The sequence below is a fragment of the Dromiciops gliroides genome, chromosome 5, assembly GCF_019393635.1.
Source record: "Dromiciops gliroides isolate mDroGli1 chromosome 5, mDroGli1.pri, whole genome shotgun sequence".
Lineage (NCBI taxonomy): Eukaryota > Metazoa > Chordata > Mammalia > Microbiotheria > Microbiotheriidae > Dromiciops > Dromiciops gliroides.
This window is the reverse complement of record NC_057865.1, coordinates 242,655,019-242,673,312: the sequence shown is the minus strand read 5'-3', so window position 1 is coordinate 242,673,312 and position 18,294 is coordinate 242,655,019. Positions and strand designations below refer to the sequence as shown.

The 18,294-nt window shown below is 41.2% G+C and overlaps 1 protein-coding gene across 2 annotated transcripts in view; it reads left to right on the top strand.

The window, feature by feature from the left end:
* The window catches only part of PTPRB (protein tyrosine phosphatase receptor type B), a 161,650-nt gene that overhangs the window by 136,313 nt on the left and 7,043 nt on the right, over positions 1–18,294 (top strand). For both annotated transcript variants that reach the window (XM_043965208.1, XM_043965207.1), the window contains 9 exons: positions 2,627–2,710; positions 2,819–2,836; positions 3,348–3,429; positions 4,460–4,550; positions 5,664–5,740; positions 7,021–7,155; positions 8,847–8,969; positions 9,199–9,362; positions 12,482–12,617. In XM_043965208.1, the coding sequence (XP_043821143.1) occupies positions 2,627–2,710; positions 2,819–2,836; positions 3,348–3,429; positions 4,460–4,550; positions 5,664–5,740; positions 7,021–7,155; positions 8,847–8,969; positions 9,199–9,362; positions 12,482–12,617 (910 nt within the window). The remainder of the gene's footprint in view (positions 1–2,626; positions 2,711–2,818; positions 2,837–3,347; positions 3,430–4,459; positions 4,551–5,663; positions 5,741–7,020; positions 7,156–8,846; positions 8,970–9,198; positions 9,363–12,481; positions 12,618–18,294) is intronic.

Here is an 18,294-nt window from a genome sequence, read left to right as displayed (position 1 = left end):
AGTTGTCTTCCATCTCTTACTTGGTATAATCTTTCGTCTTATCTCTCCTTTGAACTTGTCCTATTCTGCTCTGTATCATGCATGCCTTGATATCATGTACATGCCTTGTCTTTCCAAGAGGTAAGGATTTTGTTCTTTTCCTTCTTTAAATCCCTAGGACCCATAACAACACCTTGTACAGAATTGACCTTTTAGAAACATTAGGTGAATGGCATTGAATCATTTAGTCTCTTTTAGTCTGGAATAAGCTTTTGGGGTCAGGAACTAAAAGTTCTCATTTGATTCAATTCCTCGAGGTCATTTCCAGCTCTATGATCTATGATTCTAGGAAATGTTTGCACAGAGCTTGACATTTTCTATTCTCAATTACTTCACTGAATTGTAATTATGTTTTAAGACTACAGTTGGTCTTTGCTATTTTGTGGTTCATTGTCATTTAATTACTGGAAGTAAGGGGAAATGGAGTCCCCATTAAATACTATATGTTTACAATGCCAAGAATGCCAGAAATACCATTAAATTGGACATTTCTTTTTTATTTATTATTTTCTTTCTCATTTCTTCCTTATTTATGGAGGTACAGTGGATAGACTTCTGGGCCTAGAATCAAGAAGACCTGAGTTCAGATCCTGACCCAGACATTTACTAGCTGTGTGACCCTGGATGAGACACTCTGTTTGCCTCAGTTTCCTCATATATAAAATGGGGGGTGATAACAATATTTAACTCTTAGGGTGGTTGTGAAGATCAAATGTGATAATGTTTATAAGGTGCTTGGGAACCTCAAAGCATGGTGTCTGGCACATGGTAATAAATGCTTGCTCTCTACCCTCCCCTTCTCCCTTTCTTTCAGTCTTCTTTCTTGCTGTCATGCCTTGTTCCACATTTATTACTTTTGTAAAGGAAGGTTTATTGAAATCAAGGCAAACATCTGGATGAAAACCCAAGACTCAAGTCAAGCATCCATGTCAATCGAGTTTGACTATGCCTTTCGGCCTCCACTCTTTCCACCTCCAATATGTCTTCTTCACCCTGCTGCAAGAAGCTTCACAACTGTGTTGATGGGTTCCACAACAAATTTATGCTATCTAATCTAAACTAGGCACTCTCTGCATTGAAGAAATCCTTCTTTTCCTCCCATATTGATTCCATATCCTTTTCCCCACAGAGGCGTCTCTTCTCAAGTCTCTGACAGGACCCTGTTTCTCTCCTCAAATCCTACCTCACGGGGTTGTTGGGAGGATGAAATGAGATATTTGTAAAGTGCTTAGCATAGTACCTGATGCATAGTAGGTGCTTAATGAGTGCTTATTATTTTCCCTCTTCTGAATGTCCCTATTACCACTGAGGGCACCACTCTTCTGACAATTAGCCAGCTTAGAAACCTTGATGTCATTAATTCTACATTCTCAGTCACCCCATATAATCAGTTGCCAAATCTTTCTGCTTCTATCTCTACAACATGCATCCTGGTATCCCCACTTGTATAGGCACCACCCTAGTTCAGTCACTCAGCACTTCTTTCCTGGAATTTTATAGTACCCTCATATTTGGGCAGCAAGGTGGTCCATTGGATGGAGTACTGGATCTGGACTCAGGAAGACTCAATTTCCTGAGTTCAAATCTGACCTCAGACACATACTAGATGTGGGACTCTGGGCAAGTCACTCAACTTGCCTCAGTTTCCTGATCTATAAAATGAGCTGCAGAAGGAAGTGGCAAATCACTCCAGTATCTTTGCCAAGAATACCCCCAAATGGAGTCACAAAGAGAAACAAGTGAAATGACTGAACAACACCAACCTATTTGGCCACCCTACCTCAAGCCTCTCTCCACTCTGATTCATCCTCCACCAGCTGCCAAAGTCATTTTCCCAAAGAGCAGGTCTCATCAAGTTACTTCCATGCTCAGCAAATTCCAGTGGTTCCTTGTTGCCTTGAGGATAACATATAAACCCCTCTATTCGACAATTAAAACTCTTGTCAACCTGTCTCCAACTTACCTTTCCAGTCTTGTTATGCTGCACTAATTATGCTGCACTACAAGCACTAATGAACTGCTTACTGTATGTTGGGCACTGTGCTAAGTACTAAGTATACAAAAACATAGTCCCTGCCTTGCGGGAGCGCATGCTATAATGGAGTGAGACAATCTTCCCTCATTCAACAGTCTAACCAAAATCATTTTCTTCCTGTTCCTCTTGCATGGCATCCCATTCCCTGTCTCAGGCAACATGGTGTAAGAAAGGCATCTCTTGGAATGAGTAAGACCTGGGTTCAAGGGTCTTTAACCAGTACTGGGTTATGATCATCAACAAGTCATTTGGTGCCAGACCAGTTGTGGTCTGCATTGACTGAGGAGAGATTCCACACTGAGAGCTCCCCAATCAGAATAAATCACAGGTCTCCTCCTACCCCAACCTCCCCTCCACCACCGCTTCCACCACTGGCAAAAAAAAAAATCTGTATTTTTGTCTCCTCTCCCTGCTATGCTACAAGTTGCTCAAAGGAGGGATCATCACTTATCTAAACTTTATAGATTGTCAAGTACCTAGTGAATGTGATAAGCATACAGTAGGTGTATAATCAATTTTTGTTGTTGAAAAGTCTCCTGCCTTGTGTTTCAGCCATGGTCAGGACAGACCCACAGCCAGACTGAGCATTCGTAGGGATAGACCATTGTCCGTCCATCTGAACCTGGGGCAGAAAGGGTAACCTATCCTATTTTCCTCCATATTTTAATGATGTTTTATAAAAGTTCAGTTGACTATTTTTTTTCTGATGATTTACTCATAACATTTTTGTTGTTTCTTTTACAGAAGCCGGAGAACTTCTAGGTAAGAGAGAGGAAGGGAGGGAGAGAGGGAATGGGGGTGGGCGGGAAGAAGGGAGGAGACGGGGGAGAGACTGAGAGAAACAGGGAGCAGAGAGAGAGAGAGAATGAAAAAGAAACAGAAAGAATGAGAAAAAGGAGGGAGAGAGAAAGGAGAGATAGAATGAGATAGATACCAAGAACAGAGAGAATGAGAGAAAAAGAGAAAGAACAAGAAAAAGAAAGAAGAGAGATAAAGAGACCAGAGAAAGAGAGAGACACAGAGACACAGAGACAGAGAGAGACAGAGAGAGAGTGAGGGAAAGGAGGAGGGAGAGAGACAGAGAGAGAATTAGAGAGAAACTGAGATGAGAGACAATAAGAGAGCTAGAGAGACCACTACCAGAGAGAGAGAGAGAAAGAGAGTGAGAGAGAGAGCACTACCCATCCATTAGAGTGTATACTTTTGAAAGATCATTCAGATATGGTCCCTTGAGTCAATAAGTTTGTTGTTGTTATTATTGTTTTAATGGCAGCCCCATAAAAGTGAATCAGTTCGAAGCACACTTCATGAAGCTGCAAGCGGATTCCAACTATCTTCTCTCCAAGGAATATGAGGTAGGACTCAAGGCCAAAGAGCTCTCCAGCTTCCAAGGCAGCAGTTTAACAATCCCCTTTTTTGTTTGTTTGTTTTTTGTTTTTGCGGGGCAATGGGGGTTAAGTGACTTGCCCAGGGTCACACAGCTAGTAAGTGTCAAGTGTCTGAGGCCGGATTCGAACTCAGGTCCTCCTGAATCCAGGGCCGGTGCTTTATCCACTGCGCCACCTAGCCGCCCATAACAATCCCTTTAATCCTTTCATCTGGGTTCAGATTCTGATTCTGACTTCAAGTTAGGATAAGTTTTCATATCTCAACCAAACTATGACATTCGTATAACTTTCCTATTGAGCAGTAGATTTGAAGCCTAAAGACTTGAACTGAAGTCCCAGCCCTGTCTCTTTCTATTAGCCAGGTGGTCCAGTGGAGAAAGCACTGGGTCTGGAGTCAGGATGACCTGAGTGCAAGTGCAGCCCCAGACACTTACCAGCTGTAGAACCTTGGGCAAGTCACTTAACCTCTGCTGCTTCAGTTTCCTCACCTATAAAATGAGAGCAGAAGGGAGGAGGTAGGCTAGATAACTTCTAAGGGTCCCCTGTCCTTTAAATCCCATTTCTTATGATCCTGTGATTGGCACAGTATGCTGACAGTTTGGAACAGATCAATAGATTGTAAGAGTCCAAGGAGGGGGCAGCTAGGTGGTGCAGTGGATAAAGCACCGGCCCTGGATTCAGGAGGACCTGAGTTCAAATATGGCCTCAGACACTTGACACTAGCTGTGTGACCCTGGGCAAGTCACTTAACCCCCATTGCCCCACAAAAAACAAAGAGTCCAAGGAACCAAAACAAATGCCCTGCATGTAATTAACACAGAGTGTTCCTTTCTGATGTACCACAATGCTATCATGTATTTGACCATTTGACCGCTTAATTAAATAGTCCCCAAAAGACCCCTTTCCACTTGGCTTTAGATGACTTGGGTGCTTTGATGTTCATATTCACAGCATTTAATAATTTTCCACTTGGAAACTTTTATTTCTGTCCTAACAGGATTTAAAAGAGGTGGGTCGAAACCAATCATGTGACACAGCCCTCCTGCCAGAGAACAGAGGGAAAAATCGATACAACAACATACTGCCCTGTGAGTTTTATATTGGTTTATGGAATTCTATCTCCTGTAGCCCAGTTGTCATCTCCTTTTCTGTAAAACAAATGAGGCTTAGGAAAGGAAGTGGTTGTTCCCCCAAGAGGAGATGAATAGTCCCAATGCAGACAAAGCTCAGAGGTTTGGCGCAGAAGAGCCATGACTCTTAAAACAAACTCACTTTCAGGTTATTTCACTTCCCACCTGCGGTGGAGGTGCGAGGAATGATGGGCATTCTGCTTATGAGAAGCTACAGCTGCTCCAGTTGCTCAGCTGGGCCATCACAGTTGATAGCACTCAGCACTCTAATAGGTTACGTGGCTCAGAAAGGCAGCAGAGGGTTTTATGAGCTACGGTCACTGCAACCTTGTCAAGGAGCTAACCTCTGGGATGGATGAATGTAACATCTTTGCAAAGGGGTGTCCAGCAGATAGTGGCCTTCACTCACCATTTTTAGATGTGCACGCTCTGTCCATGAACAGGGAAGTCACCCCTGGATTCAGAGAGAAACTTCTATTAGAGGTTCATCACCTGGGGCCACTGAATGCTTTTTAAAAAAGATTTTAATAACTATAATTCAATATAATTGGATTCCTTTGCAATCCTATAGACTTTATTTTATATACTTAAAAACATTATTCTGAGAAGGGGGTCCAAAGACTTCAGCAGATTGCCAAAGGACTCCATGACATGCAAAAAGTTTAAGAACCTACTGCATTCACCTTTGGCATAGCTTGAGACATGTTCATCTTTAGCATCTGATTCTGGCTACCCACTCATTAACTCCCAGCAGCAGGAATTCAACCCTAGTCATTCCAACAATCTGTGCCTTTTCTTAACTAGACAAGACAGTGTGGGCCTGAGGCAGTATCTTCACTCACAAAGGAAAAGAGATTAGAGGCAGTCTTCCATCCCCTTTGTGATATATCTTGTATGTGCCTGGTTATTTCCATGGTGTCTTCTTCCCCATTAGAATGTAAACTTCTTGAGGGCAGAATCTGTCCTTTGCCTTTCTTTGTATCTCTAGTGCTTAGCACAATGCCTGGCATACAGTTAGCATTTAATAGGTACTCATTGCCCAGCTGACTCTTTCAATAACTTGCTTTCCAGATGACACAACAAGAGTGAAGCTTTCTAACGTGGATGATGACCCTTGCTCAGACTACATCAATGCCAGCTATATACCAGTAAGTGAGAGAGTAGCCTTGAGTCACTCTGCCCAAAGAGAAAGCTTTGATGGACAGCCTTACTTAAAGTTCTCCCCCTCCGGACATGCTTAGTGTTCTCATTTAATGGTCTGCAAACCCTCTCAGTTTTATTTTTCTTTTAAGACCATGTCTGATTGACTAACAGTGCCTGATTGCCATAAAATGAATGGTGTCCAATTCAATCAGTGCTAAATCCCACTTTCTGGGATTGCTGTAATCAGATCAGATCATGGTTATCAGGAGCCAAGGACACATTTCCAAAGGTCATTCTCTCTCTCTCTCTCTGTCTTTCTTCCTCTTTCTTCCTCTCTCTGTCTCTCTCTCCCTCTCTCCTCTCTCTGTCTCTCTGTGTCTCTCTTCCTCTCTCTCTATGTCTCTCTCTGTCTCTCTCGTCCTCTCTCTGTGTCTCTCTGTGTGTCTCTCTCTCTTGGTAAGCTTAGCCATCAGCCCAGTGAACAGGGCACCAAGGACGCCATGACTCAACCTGTCACTGTGCCCAGCCTGACTCTATTCTCATCCTGTTTCAATTCAATCCTATGAAACTACAGGCATATCTTGTTTCTCAGACTCATAATTCAAGACATTTCCCCTTTAGGACCTGGTTCTGACTGTCCACTCATTAACTCCTAGCGGCATGAATTCAGTCCTAGCCATCTAAACAACCTGGGCTTTTGCTTAAACAATTGTGACAAGGCATTGTGGGCCTGAGATGGTATCTTCATTCACAGAGGAAAAGAGTAAATTGAGATAGTTAAACGGATTATTGAGTCAAAGGGGTTATTTGTCTTGACACAGTAAAAAGAGGCCTTGAATTCACATGTCCTGTTTTTGAGCTATCTAGCTCTATGGCCCTGGGCATTTAACCTCACTGGGTATCAATTTCCTGAACAGTAAAATGATAAGGTTGGATAGGATGAGTTCTGAGATCCCTGCCTATGCTTTCTAGTTGGTTGCCTCAATTCTCCACTTCTTTTTGTCCTAGACACACCCTTGCTTCTTTTTTGGTCTTTGTAACCCCAGCGTCTAAAATTTTATAAATACTTACTGATAAAAGGGGAACTTGTCTTCCATCAATACTTAGACATGCTGAACTGTGTCCTTCCTTCTTCTAAACACTTCGAAGGGACCTTGGGGAACGTTTTATTACCTCTTTCTCAAAGGATATAAACATATCATCCGATCTACATACAGGTCTGGCCTTTTGTTTAATTCTTAAGAGTCTATTGTTTCTGGCCTCACAGACTGTAAATTCTTTGCAGGGGAACAACTTTAGAAGAGAATACATTGCTACTCAAGGGCCCCTTCCTGGCACCAAAGATGACTTTTGGAAAATGTCGTGGGAACAGAATGTCCACAACATCGTAATGGTGACCCAGTGTGTTGAGAAGGGTCGGGTAAGTTAAAAAAAAAATCTCTTTGACTTCTCTCTGAAGTGATTTGTTCCGTAACTTGGATAGAATTCAGCAATCAGGTCAACATGCATTAATTAAACACCTACTATGTGTTTAGTGTTAGGAATACAAAGAAATGCAAACCAATTCCTGACACAAGAAACATTGTTAAAAGGTTAGGGAGGAGGGGCAGCTAGGTGGCACAGTGGATAAAGCACCGGCCCTGGATTCAGGAGTACCTGAGTTCAAATCCGGCCTCAGACACTTGACACTTACTAGCTGTGTGACCCTGGGCAAGTCACTTAACCCCCATTGCCCTGCAAAAAAAAAAAAAAAAAAAAAAGGTTAGGGAGGGGGGCAGCTAGATGGCACAGTGGATAGAGCACCGGCCCTGGAGTCAGGAGTACCTGAGTTCAAATCCGGCCTCAGACACTTAACACTTACTAGCTGTGTGACCCTGGGCAAGTCACTTAACCCCAATTGCCTCACTAAAAAAAAAAAAAACAACAACAACAAAAAAAAGGTTAGGGAGGGATAAAAAATATTATGGGGGCTACCTTAAGGAATTTTATAATAGAAAACCCCAATAGTATGCCTGAGGTTGTAGATCATAAGAGCTGTGCTAAGCCCTGAGAATACAAAGCAAGGCAGAAATTCTCTCCTTCAATTTGGGGGAGGCCGACCCAGCCATAGCCACTGCACCCATTGCTGCAAATAAGGAGAGAGGGTCCCCAATCTAGTAGGACTTTGTCACTTTGCATTTATGTCCCCAGATGCAAAGTAGAAAGTTGATGGATTTAAATGAACACACAACTTATGGGTGAATCACTTATCTGCCCATTTGGGGTGAGAAGAGTTTTTGTTGTAGTTTATGTCTTTTGTTTTTATCCAAATAATACCTTGAATTCTCCACTTCACTTTGTATGTATAAACAGAGTGACATATCAGTGTGATCAGAATCAGATTCTGATCTTCTAAAGAACAAGCAGCTGACCATTTAATATTCTTGCATCCAAGCAGGGTGTGGGAAGGGGTATCATTACACATTCTCAATCAAGCCAAAAAGCTTTATACCATCCTCTGTCCAACTCCATCCTTCAAACACAATTTTCAGAGGGCCAATCACTTCCAAGGTTTTGTCTGGGCATGAAAGTGAATGAAACAATAACTTAGAGGGGCAGCTAGGTGGTGCAGTGGATAGAGCACCGGCCCTGGAGTCAGGAGTACCTGAGTTCAAATCCGGCCTCAGACACTTAACACTTACTAGCTGTGTGACCCTGGGCAAGTCACTTAACCCCAATTGCCTCACTAAAAAAAAAAAGAAAAGAAAAGAAAAGAAAAAAACAATAACTTAGAAAGCCCAAGTCACAATACATTGCAATTGAAATGGAAGATAAGAGAAACAAAAAGAGCTAGTCTGTGTTGTGTGTATCTAAGGTGGGAGGAGGTGCCTTTTCCCAAATCATCTGGAAATTCTGTTTACTTTTCCCCATCACTTCATCTGTGTAGCCACAACTGGGAGTTTAGTCATGAAAACCTTTGCATTGATGGATTAGTCTGGTGGCTAACAATTCGGTTAGTCTAGTAGCTAGGAGCAGAAATATCACTGGGGAAGGCATTCCCAGGTTCCAAAGAGCAGATTCACCAGCGACACATCTCAGGGCTCATTTTTGGCCTCCTCTCTCTTTCTCCAGGTAAAATGTGATCACTATTGGCCTGCTGACCAAGATTCCCTCTACTATGGAGACCTTATCGTGCAGATGCTGTCAGAGTCTGTGCTGTCGGAATGGACAATCAGAGAATTTAAAATATGCAGTGTACGTTGGCGGGCCTCCCTATTTGACTTCTATTTATTTCTTTATCTTCAACAACCAAGCCTGTGAAAATGAATGGGGCTGGTTAATTGTGCTCCTTGCCGATTGCTCTCCCATGAACACCTGTAATGGCAAGCCTGCTAATCAAATGTACTGTTTCCTGCTCAAGTGTGATTGGGGTGTTCCGATGTCTGCCTCGGTTCATTTGTCTTGTTATCTTTCCGTCTGACAGGAGGAGCAGCTTGATGTAAGCCGACTCATTCGTCACTTTCACTATACGGTCTGGCCGGATCATGGAGTTCCCGAGACCACCCAATCCCTGATCCAGTTTGTAAGAACCGTCAGGGATTATATTAACAGAACACCAGGGGCTGGGCCCACCATTGTACACTGCAGGTAGGTATTGACATCAAATTCTAAGCAAAGAGCAGTCATGTCCAGGAGCTCAAATCAAGACCTAACCATGAGGCAATCCAATGGATAGAAGTCTAGCTGCTAGGCTGACAACTAAATTAGCATATTCTTCTCTTGCCTGAGCCTTTTAGGGTATTTTGAGTCTCTGCTCATCCTCCCGCTTCTTTCCTACAGAAAGTGTATTGCCCATTTTTCTTACCCTTTTCACCACTAAACTGCTCCATATGAAAGGGACCTCAGTGGGATAGTGTATATGTACCTATGGGGCAGCTAGATGGTGCAGTGAATAGAGCACTGACCCTGAAGTCAGAAGGACCTGAGTTCAAATTTCACCTCAGACAATTTACTGGCGGTGTGACCCTGGGCAAGTCACTTAACCCCAATTGCCTTAAATATCTGGGGCCATCTCCAGTCCTGATCTATATCTTGCCACTAAACCCAGATGGCTCTGGAGGAAAGAGTGAAGTTGGTAACATTTTGCAGTCCTGCCTCACTTAAAGATGAAAGTCATGAAATCGCCTCCCAATGTCAAGGATGAAAGACAAACAACAATAACATGTACCTATGATGGGACAACGTCCCTCTAAGGTCCTTTTCATTTGTCTTTTGGGTTTTTTTGGTGGGGCAATGCGGGGGGGGGGGGGGTTAAGTGATTTGCCCAGGGTCACACAGCTAGTAAGTGTCAAGTGCATGAGGCCGGATTTGAACTCAGGTCCTCCTGAATCCAGGGCTGGTGCTTTATCCACTACACCACCTAGCTGCCTCTAAGGTTCTTTCCATAAGGAGCAACTTAGTGATGGAAGGGCAGCAAAGCAGACAGTGTATGTACCTTACACTAACATAATAAATCTAAGCTCTTTTGTCTAGTTTTATTGGCCCTTCATATTGAGGCCACAGCCCACTAACTTTGCATTTCAAGTTTATTTCTAAATATTCCTCAGTACCTCCTGTCCGCCTGGTCTCCTCCCCATCCCATATATGCAACATGAATCTGATCTCCCTGCACTTGACTGTGTTGTTTCCTCAGCCTGTGATGTTGTCTCCTCTCTGCTCCAAGAATACAAATTCTACTGATCTTGTTGAAGCATGTAAAATCTGCCTCACTCCACCCATGAGATTTGTCCTGACCTCATCCTAGGGATCTAGCCCAATTTCATAATTTTATAGATGAAGAAACTGAGGCCAAGAAAGGTTTAAGTGAATTGCCCAAAGTCATCCAGATAGGGAGTAAAAAAGCTGAGTATAGACTCCAAACATAATATTTATATGATGGTGAGCTAATGAACGTTTTGTATACAGGCAAAAAAAAATTCAGACATTGTTTTTGGGTTTTGTTGTTGTTGTTGTTTTTTGTTTTGTTTTGTTTTATCCATCATGAGGTCTATTAACTGATTCGTTGTTTATTTTCTCTCATAGCAAATTCCCAAGCCTGGGAATCATGGTTTTCTGTCTTTTTGCCTCAGATTACTACCCATGAGATCAGAATAGTCCTTAGTTAACAAACATTTACACAGTTTCTCTTCTATACCCAGTCAAGGTGCTAGGCTCTTGGGGATATAAAGATGAAAATATCTTTGCCCTCACAGAGCTGAACCTTGAAGGAAGCTGTGGATTCTCCAAAATGGCAGTGAGGAGGGAACATAGTCTAGGCATGGCGGAGAGCCAGTGCAAAGATATGGAGATGAAACATGGAGAAATCCAGGAAGGCTGGTCTGGCTGGAACCATAAAGTGAAGGGAGGGGAATGATGCATAAGGAGGCTGGAAGGACAGATGAGGATCAGGTTGTAAAGGACTTCAAACACCAAGAAGAGTTTTCGTTGAGTAAAGGGATGACATGTTCAGATCTTTACATAAGGTAAATCTCTTTGATAATAGGGAGCCATGGGTTAGCTAGGTGGCACAGTGGATAAAGCACCAACCCTAGATTCAGGAGGACCTGAGTTCAAGTCCGGCCTCAGACACTTGACACTTACTAGCTGTGTGACCCTGGCCAAGTCACTTAACCCTCACTGCCCCCCCCCACACACAAAAAAGATAATAGGGAGTCATTGCAGTTTATTCAGCAATGGGATGGATGACATGGTCAGACCTGGGAAAAGCACTGTGGCAGCTCTTTGGAGAATGGATGGCAGTAAAGGCAAGGAGAGACCCATAAGACAATTCATTCTATCTGTAGAAGCATAGTATTTAACTAGTTAATGCATGGAGGGACACTGATATTCTTTGCTAAGAGCCATTAATGGAAGTACACACATGGCTATTCTTTAAAAAAAAAGTTAAATGTAAATGTTAAAGGCACTCATGAAGCAGACCAATAGCCCTCTACCACTTGATTTTGTGTGCTATTAATACCAATATGCCCCCTCTGCTCTTTCTGTGACTGTAAGTGAGACACTTGACCCCTCTGGGCCTCTGTTTCCAACACAGTGAGAATTTTGGACCACATGATCTTTGAGGGTCTTTCCAGCTAGCAGGTTCAGATCCTGTCTCTTCCATTTATTACCTGTATGACCTTGTCATACAAATTACTTCATCTATCTATCCCTCTATTTCCTTCTTTGTAATATGAGAGGTATTAGACTGGATGACCTCAAAGGTCCCTTCTATCACTAAATCTATGATCCTAAAGAGCACCTTAGCTTCTGAGGAATGTGCCTATTGTTGGATAATTACTGCTGGTCTGAAGATCAAGTAGCTTCCCCCAAGGGAAAGGGTCTTTTCAATCTTGTAAACATCTTACACAAGAAATCCAAGATTTCTCCCAGAAATAGTAGAAAGGGCAAAACTATGCTATCTGTACTCGATGAAACATGATACTCACTTTCTGATGGACAGGTGATGAACTCAAGTTACAGAATGAGACTTGGCCAATGCAGGAATTTGTTTTGTTTGACTATGCTTATTTGTTAAAAGATTTTTATTCTTTTTTTTTAAAATGGGGAGGGGAGAGAGAGGCAGATAGGCAGGCAGCCAGTCAGAGAATAAATGCTTGTTAACTAAAAAAAAAAAGTAAAATAAAATAAAACCTACATTTAAAATGAAGGCAGAGATTTAAAAAAAAAATGTTTCATGTTCCACATCTGTTCTCCATCTTTTTCAGTGCTGGCGTGGGTAGGACAGGAACCTTCATTGCACTGGACCGCATCCTCCAACAGTTAGATTCCAAGGACGCCGTTGACATCTATGGAGCAGTGCATGATCTCAGACTTCATAGGGTTCACATGGTTCAGACAGAGGTAAGAGTTACCATCTAAGCTGTGTGGACCACTGGGAAAGTTTAACTATTTCATTGGATTAGGAAGAAAGAGAGAGATAAGAAAAAGAGAGAGCTGCATTTGGATTGTTTGGGGGAACTGTTATTTTTCAGGTTCAATACTATTGGACTCTGGGTAACACTTGTCCTTTCTAGCTGCCTGTGTATATTATATGGGAGAAAGCAGGAAAGTGGATTGTTTTTCATCCATGCTTTGTGCAGGAGAGATTATCAATGGTTTGGGATGTATTATTTTCCCATTCAGTATGAATGTGGAACATTGATAACTGCTGCTGGGCCCCAGGGTATAGAACACTCCCTCTTACTCCCTTCTCCACTAAGGGAATCTTTCTCTTTTAGAGCTCCATACATGGGTCCCAGATCAGGTTCAGGTCTGGGGGAGCTTAATCTGGAAAAGAAAAGATTTATTTCTATTGGGCTCATGTCTACATCTCCCCAAAGGGGTGAGGACAGTAAAATATATGCAATGTATTATGTTACATTGTAATGTAAATCAGAGATGAGACAAGTATTTATTTCCTATGCACAAAAGAAATGCTAAACACAAGATATCCATAAGCATGTGCTGACATAAAGATTTAAGCTCAACAAGAGACATCAGTAACTGCTGCTATACTCTGCCAGGAAGAACAACAACAATGATAATGATAATAATAACTAACATTTATATAACACCTGCTATGTGCAAAGCACTTTACAAATATTATCTCATTTTTATCCTCATGACAACCCTGGGAGGTAGGTGTATTATTATAACCATTTTACAGATGAGGAAACTGAGGCAAACAGCATTTAAGTGACTTGACCAGAGTCACATATCTAATAAGTGTCCGAGGCCAGCCTTGGCATCAGGTCTTCTTAATTCCAGTCCAGCACTCCATCTAATCAATGGCGTCTGGATGTTCTCTCACTCTTTCCCCTACTTATCTTGGCTTTCCCTCTTAGCTATTTTTGTCCTGTCCTTTCCATTTCAAAGGTCATGGTTCTTGGTAGGGCCAAAAAAATCAACACTAAATGAAAGTTGAGTAGCTCTGTCCAAAGATGTTTCTGTCATCTGTTATCATTGTCTCGTCCACCCCAAAGAGTATTGTGGTCCCTTCTGGGCTCCTCCTCTTCTCAACAATATCGCTAAAATGAACAAGCCCTTCTTGCTATACTTAGTTTTATTCTTGGCCATCCTCAGCTTATTCCAAGTTTTAGCACTTTTCATACTCTTCTAATAGCTCAATGCCATGCTAGTGAACTCACCCTTTCCTGTCTAGTTTTGGCCCATATATATATATATATATATATATATATTTTTTTTTTTTTAATAGTAAGTTGTTTGATGAATTCCCTGTGCAGTCACAATCTCTTTAGAACCACACACACACAAACACACAACCTTTTTTCCTCATTGGAATTATGTCCTTAGGATTTCATTCTTGAAAACTTTTTCTCTCCTGTGTTAACTTCCCCTATAGAACTGTAATCTGTGGAAGCCTACCCATCCTTTTTTCTGAGCTCCTTCAAGATCTGCTCTCTCTTTTTTAAATTAATTAATTAAAGTTTTCAACCTTTGCTTAGATAAGATTTCCAATTTCAAATTTTTCTCCCTCCCTCCCCTCCCTCCCCGCTAAGATCTGCTCTCTTCAAAACTGGGGTACAAGTCAAACCACAATATAATTTCCTACCTTCTACCACACATTCAAAGATGGAGTGGGTGCTCTCACAGAAAGTCCCAACCATTTCCATGCTAAGCAACTGATTTCTTCAGAAGTTCTGTTCATCATTTCTTCTATCTTTGAAAGATGACATTCTGATGAAGGCAAATCAGGAAATTATTAGCTCTTCCTCTCTGTGCTCCAGTAGATGGACTACTGCTTGGATATTTGAAGTCTCTATACCCCCATGCCCAAATATTGCTCTATTATTCTCTTATTCCAGGTTTAAGATATGTTTCCCAAATTCTTCATCTATTTCTGATTTCTGTTTATGAGGCCTACTTTATAATCTAATAGAAATATTCTTCTGTTTCTGAATCCATTGATTATCATCATGTTTCCCTTTCCCTTCCAGGTTCTTGGAGTTCTTCAGATAGATAAGATAGATAGATAAAACTACTAGATCCCCTACCTATATTCTATCCTTTTTATTTTTTTGTTGTTTTTGATGGGGCAATGAGGGTTAAATGACTTGCTCAAGGTCACATAGCTAGTTAAGTGTCAAGTGTCTGAGGCCGGATTTGAACTCAGTCCTCCTGAATCCAAGGCCAGTACTTTATCCACTGTGCCACCTAGCTGCCCCCTTTCCTGTTTATTTTTAATAAATATACCCTTCCAGAGTCATATTCCTATTATAGATTTTAGCCTACCACATATCGGTGATAATTAAGAGGCTAAATTTTTACTCCTTATTTTAATTCAACACATTTGTTACCCCCATACTTCACAATTTGTTTATAGAAAATCTGAGACTATGGGTCTTATTGGTGACTCCTCTATTGGTTTTGTCTCCTGTGAATTTCTTGGTATCTCACCTGCTATTCTTTTTCCCACATTGTAGTGACATTCTAAGATATCTAACCTGGCTAATATATAGAGTTTCTCTCTCTCTCTCTCTCTCTCTCTCTCTCTCTCTTTCTCCTTCTCTCTTCCTTTTAAGTTAAAAGCACTTTTGATTAAATTTACAAGACTCCAGGCAAATACTTGTCAGCCATTTTAGGCACATTCCTGTATTTTTAACTGTGGTTCAGAAATCTAGATCCTATTTTCAGATGCTTCCTTCTTAATCAGCTGATCACTTCTCAAACCTGCCTTTTTCATCTGATCCTGCCTTTCATTGGTGGCAGTGATGGAAACTCCACCTGGGTCCTTAAAGTCTTCCGTTTCTTGCCCCAGACTTTGAATCTAGAAAGGATTGCTAAAGATTACATTCCCACAGCATCATTTATTCCCACATGAATTACCAGAAATAGAAAGCAGTCATCTGGTTTGACAAACATTGGAAGGTTCTTTGTCACATCCTAGATGCCTGCCCTGAGAATACAGCGAGGCTCTAATGTGAATGGCTCATGTCCTGAGAATTGTTTGTCTTCCCTCCAGTCATCTTTCTTTGTTATCCATTTTAACCAAGAAAAAATGTTGCCCAAACGAGAAGTAAATTTTCCATATATAGCAATCCATCCCTTTCTTCCATTTCTCTTGGCCCATCTCCCCATTCTAACTGGGAGGCATTTGTAGAGGTAACAAGTTAGAAATGACATTTAACATTCATGATTTGGGGGATTTAGCCTGACAACACCATCATCGTGTTACCATAAAGTCAATACTGGACTTCCAATTAAGATGACAATGTGAAAGGTCATAAAGGAACCCAGATCTCCCACATAAACTGCAGCAAATACATGAAAAGGGGCCCAGAGCAATAATAAAGAAAAAATGAAAAAAGAAAATAATCAAGCCCCCTCTATCTAGCCCCAAATACCACAAAAAACTGCCATTACTCTGACTGGGGAGTTTCAAGAAAGCTTGTGTTCATACAATGGGGATCCTGAAGTCAAATCCTAGCCCTGGTCTGTCAGAACAGAAGCATGGGACAGAGCCAAGCCCCATAGGTCACTGTTCAGGGAGAAAAGATCCAGCCATGTCCTTAAAAGTACCAGAAGGCCAACTCAGTGGCAGGAATCCATCTCAGGGGCCTTGGAGTATTTCTCCAGCAGTATCTCCATCATCTCACTAAGGCCAGTGGGGACCTCAAAGCAAGGGCTGGAGAAGCTCACAATTGGAGGTTATGGAAGAATAAGGAGACTGAGGCTAATTGAGGCTGACCCTCCAGTGGACAACTAGGAACCTGAAAAAAAGATGGCAGGGATTAATGTGGAAGGTGGGGCCTAGTGCCAGCCACCTCAATGACTTTGGCACTTAAATTATAGAGAGTATAGAATGCAGGGCTGGTTCAACATTAGGAAAACTATCAACATAATTGACCACATCTATGACAAAACTAACCAACATCATATGATTATCTCAATAGATGCAGAAAAAGCCTTTGACAAAATAGAGCAGTCATTCCTATTAAAAACACTAGAGTGCATTGGAATAAATGGAGCTTTCCTTAAAATGATAAGCAGTATCTATCTAAATTATAGAGTATCCAATCAATCCAAAATTGCCAGAAGCCTCACACAAAGTCTCAATTCAGCCCCTGAAACTAGAAGTAGGAGTAAAGAGAAGAAAACACTAAACACTTAAGAAATATACTGAGTTAATAGAAGTCTAAGAGGAATAACCCAGAAGATAGTAAACTTCACAACTATAAATAAAACCTTCAGAGAGGAGAAAGCAAACAAAAAAATGGCTTAGCTTAGCCACAAGCTCTATAAAAGTGGCTAGAAGAAATGAAGCAGAAAGTGAAATAATAAATGAAATGAGAATTCAAAAGGGAAAATAATTGAAAGGAGAATAAATAGTTTAGTTATGGAAGGTAGAAAGACTTAACTAACCTATTGACTCCCTGAAAAGAATGGAGTAAATAGAATTCCTTATAAAATGACAACAACAACTGAGTTGGGAAGAGGTCAAGGAGTGGTAAATTGAAAAACATCAAACTACCTGAAAACTATAATTGCATTTTTTAATAGTCTGGACACCATATTTCAAGAAATCACAAAACTGCCCAAATCTACTTTGATCAGAGGAGTAAGTGAAAACAGAAAAAAAAATATCCACTTATCATCCCTCTGAAAGAAACCCCATACTGAAAACCCCCAGGAATATTACAGTCTGACTCCAGAGCATCCAAGCCAAAAAAAAAAGTCTGTAAAGAATTCTAGTGCCAAGAAATTGATGTTGAGATCATACAACACAAAATGTTGGAAAAGAAGAGAAAGTGTTAAAATGTACTTTTCCAGAAGTAAAAAGATAAAGGCTCACAACCAAAAATAAAGTTCCCCTAAAATACTGAATATAAATCTACAGGGGAGGTGGGAGAGGGAAGGGAACTTTAAGGGAATAAAAGACTTTCAAGCATTCTTAATGAAAAGACCACAACTAAACAGGAACTTTGAAAAACAAACAGAGGAGTCAAGAGAACCCAAGAAAGGTAAAGAGATTTGAGCAAACAGAATTGTCTAAAGGATAATGAAGTCCTTATATTCTGATGGGGAAAGGGTAGGAAGAGTCAAATAACCCTGAAGAAGAAGAGAGAGGACCTTATTATTTTTCATGTGTGCTAGCTGTACAAATATCTCATCTGATACTGACAACACCCTTCAAATAAGTATGATTCCTATTTTACTGTTAAAGTCAAGTAACTTGCCCAGGATCACACAGCTAGTAAGTGTGTGAGACTGGATTTAAACTCAGGTCTTCCTGACTCAATGTCCAGCACTCTATCCACTGCACCACCTAGCTGCCCCAAGCATTATATCTGTATAGCCAACACCAAAAGCTCAATTAGGCAGTCAGGGATGGGAAGAAAGGTATTTCTATGATATACATTTCATCTCTAGTTGTTCAAGTTTTTCAATTAAGAATAAATGGGAAGAATATTCATCCTGCAGAATATCTCGGTAGACATCCTTTTCTAAGGTACATGCTTGGGAGAAAAGAAGAGTTTATATTTATGACAAAACACCTTTGTGCATATTCCTACTTTTT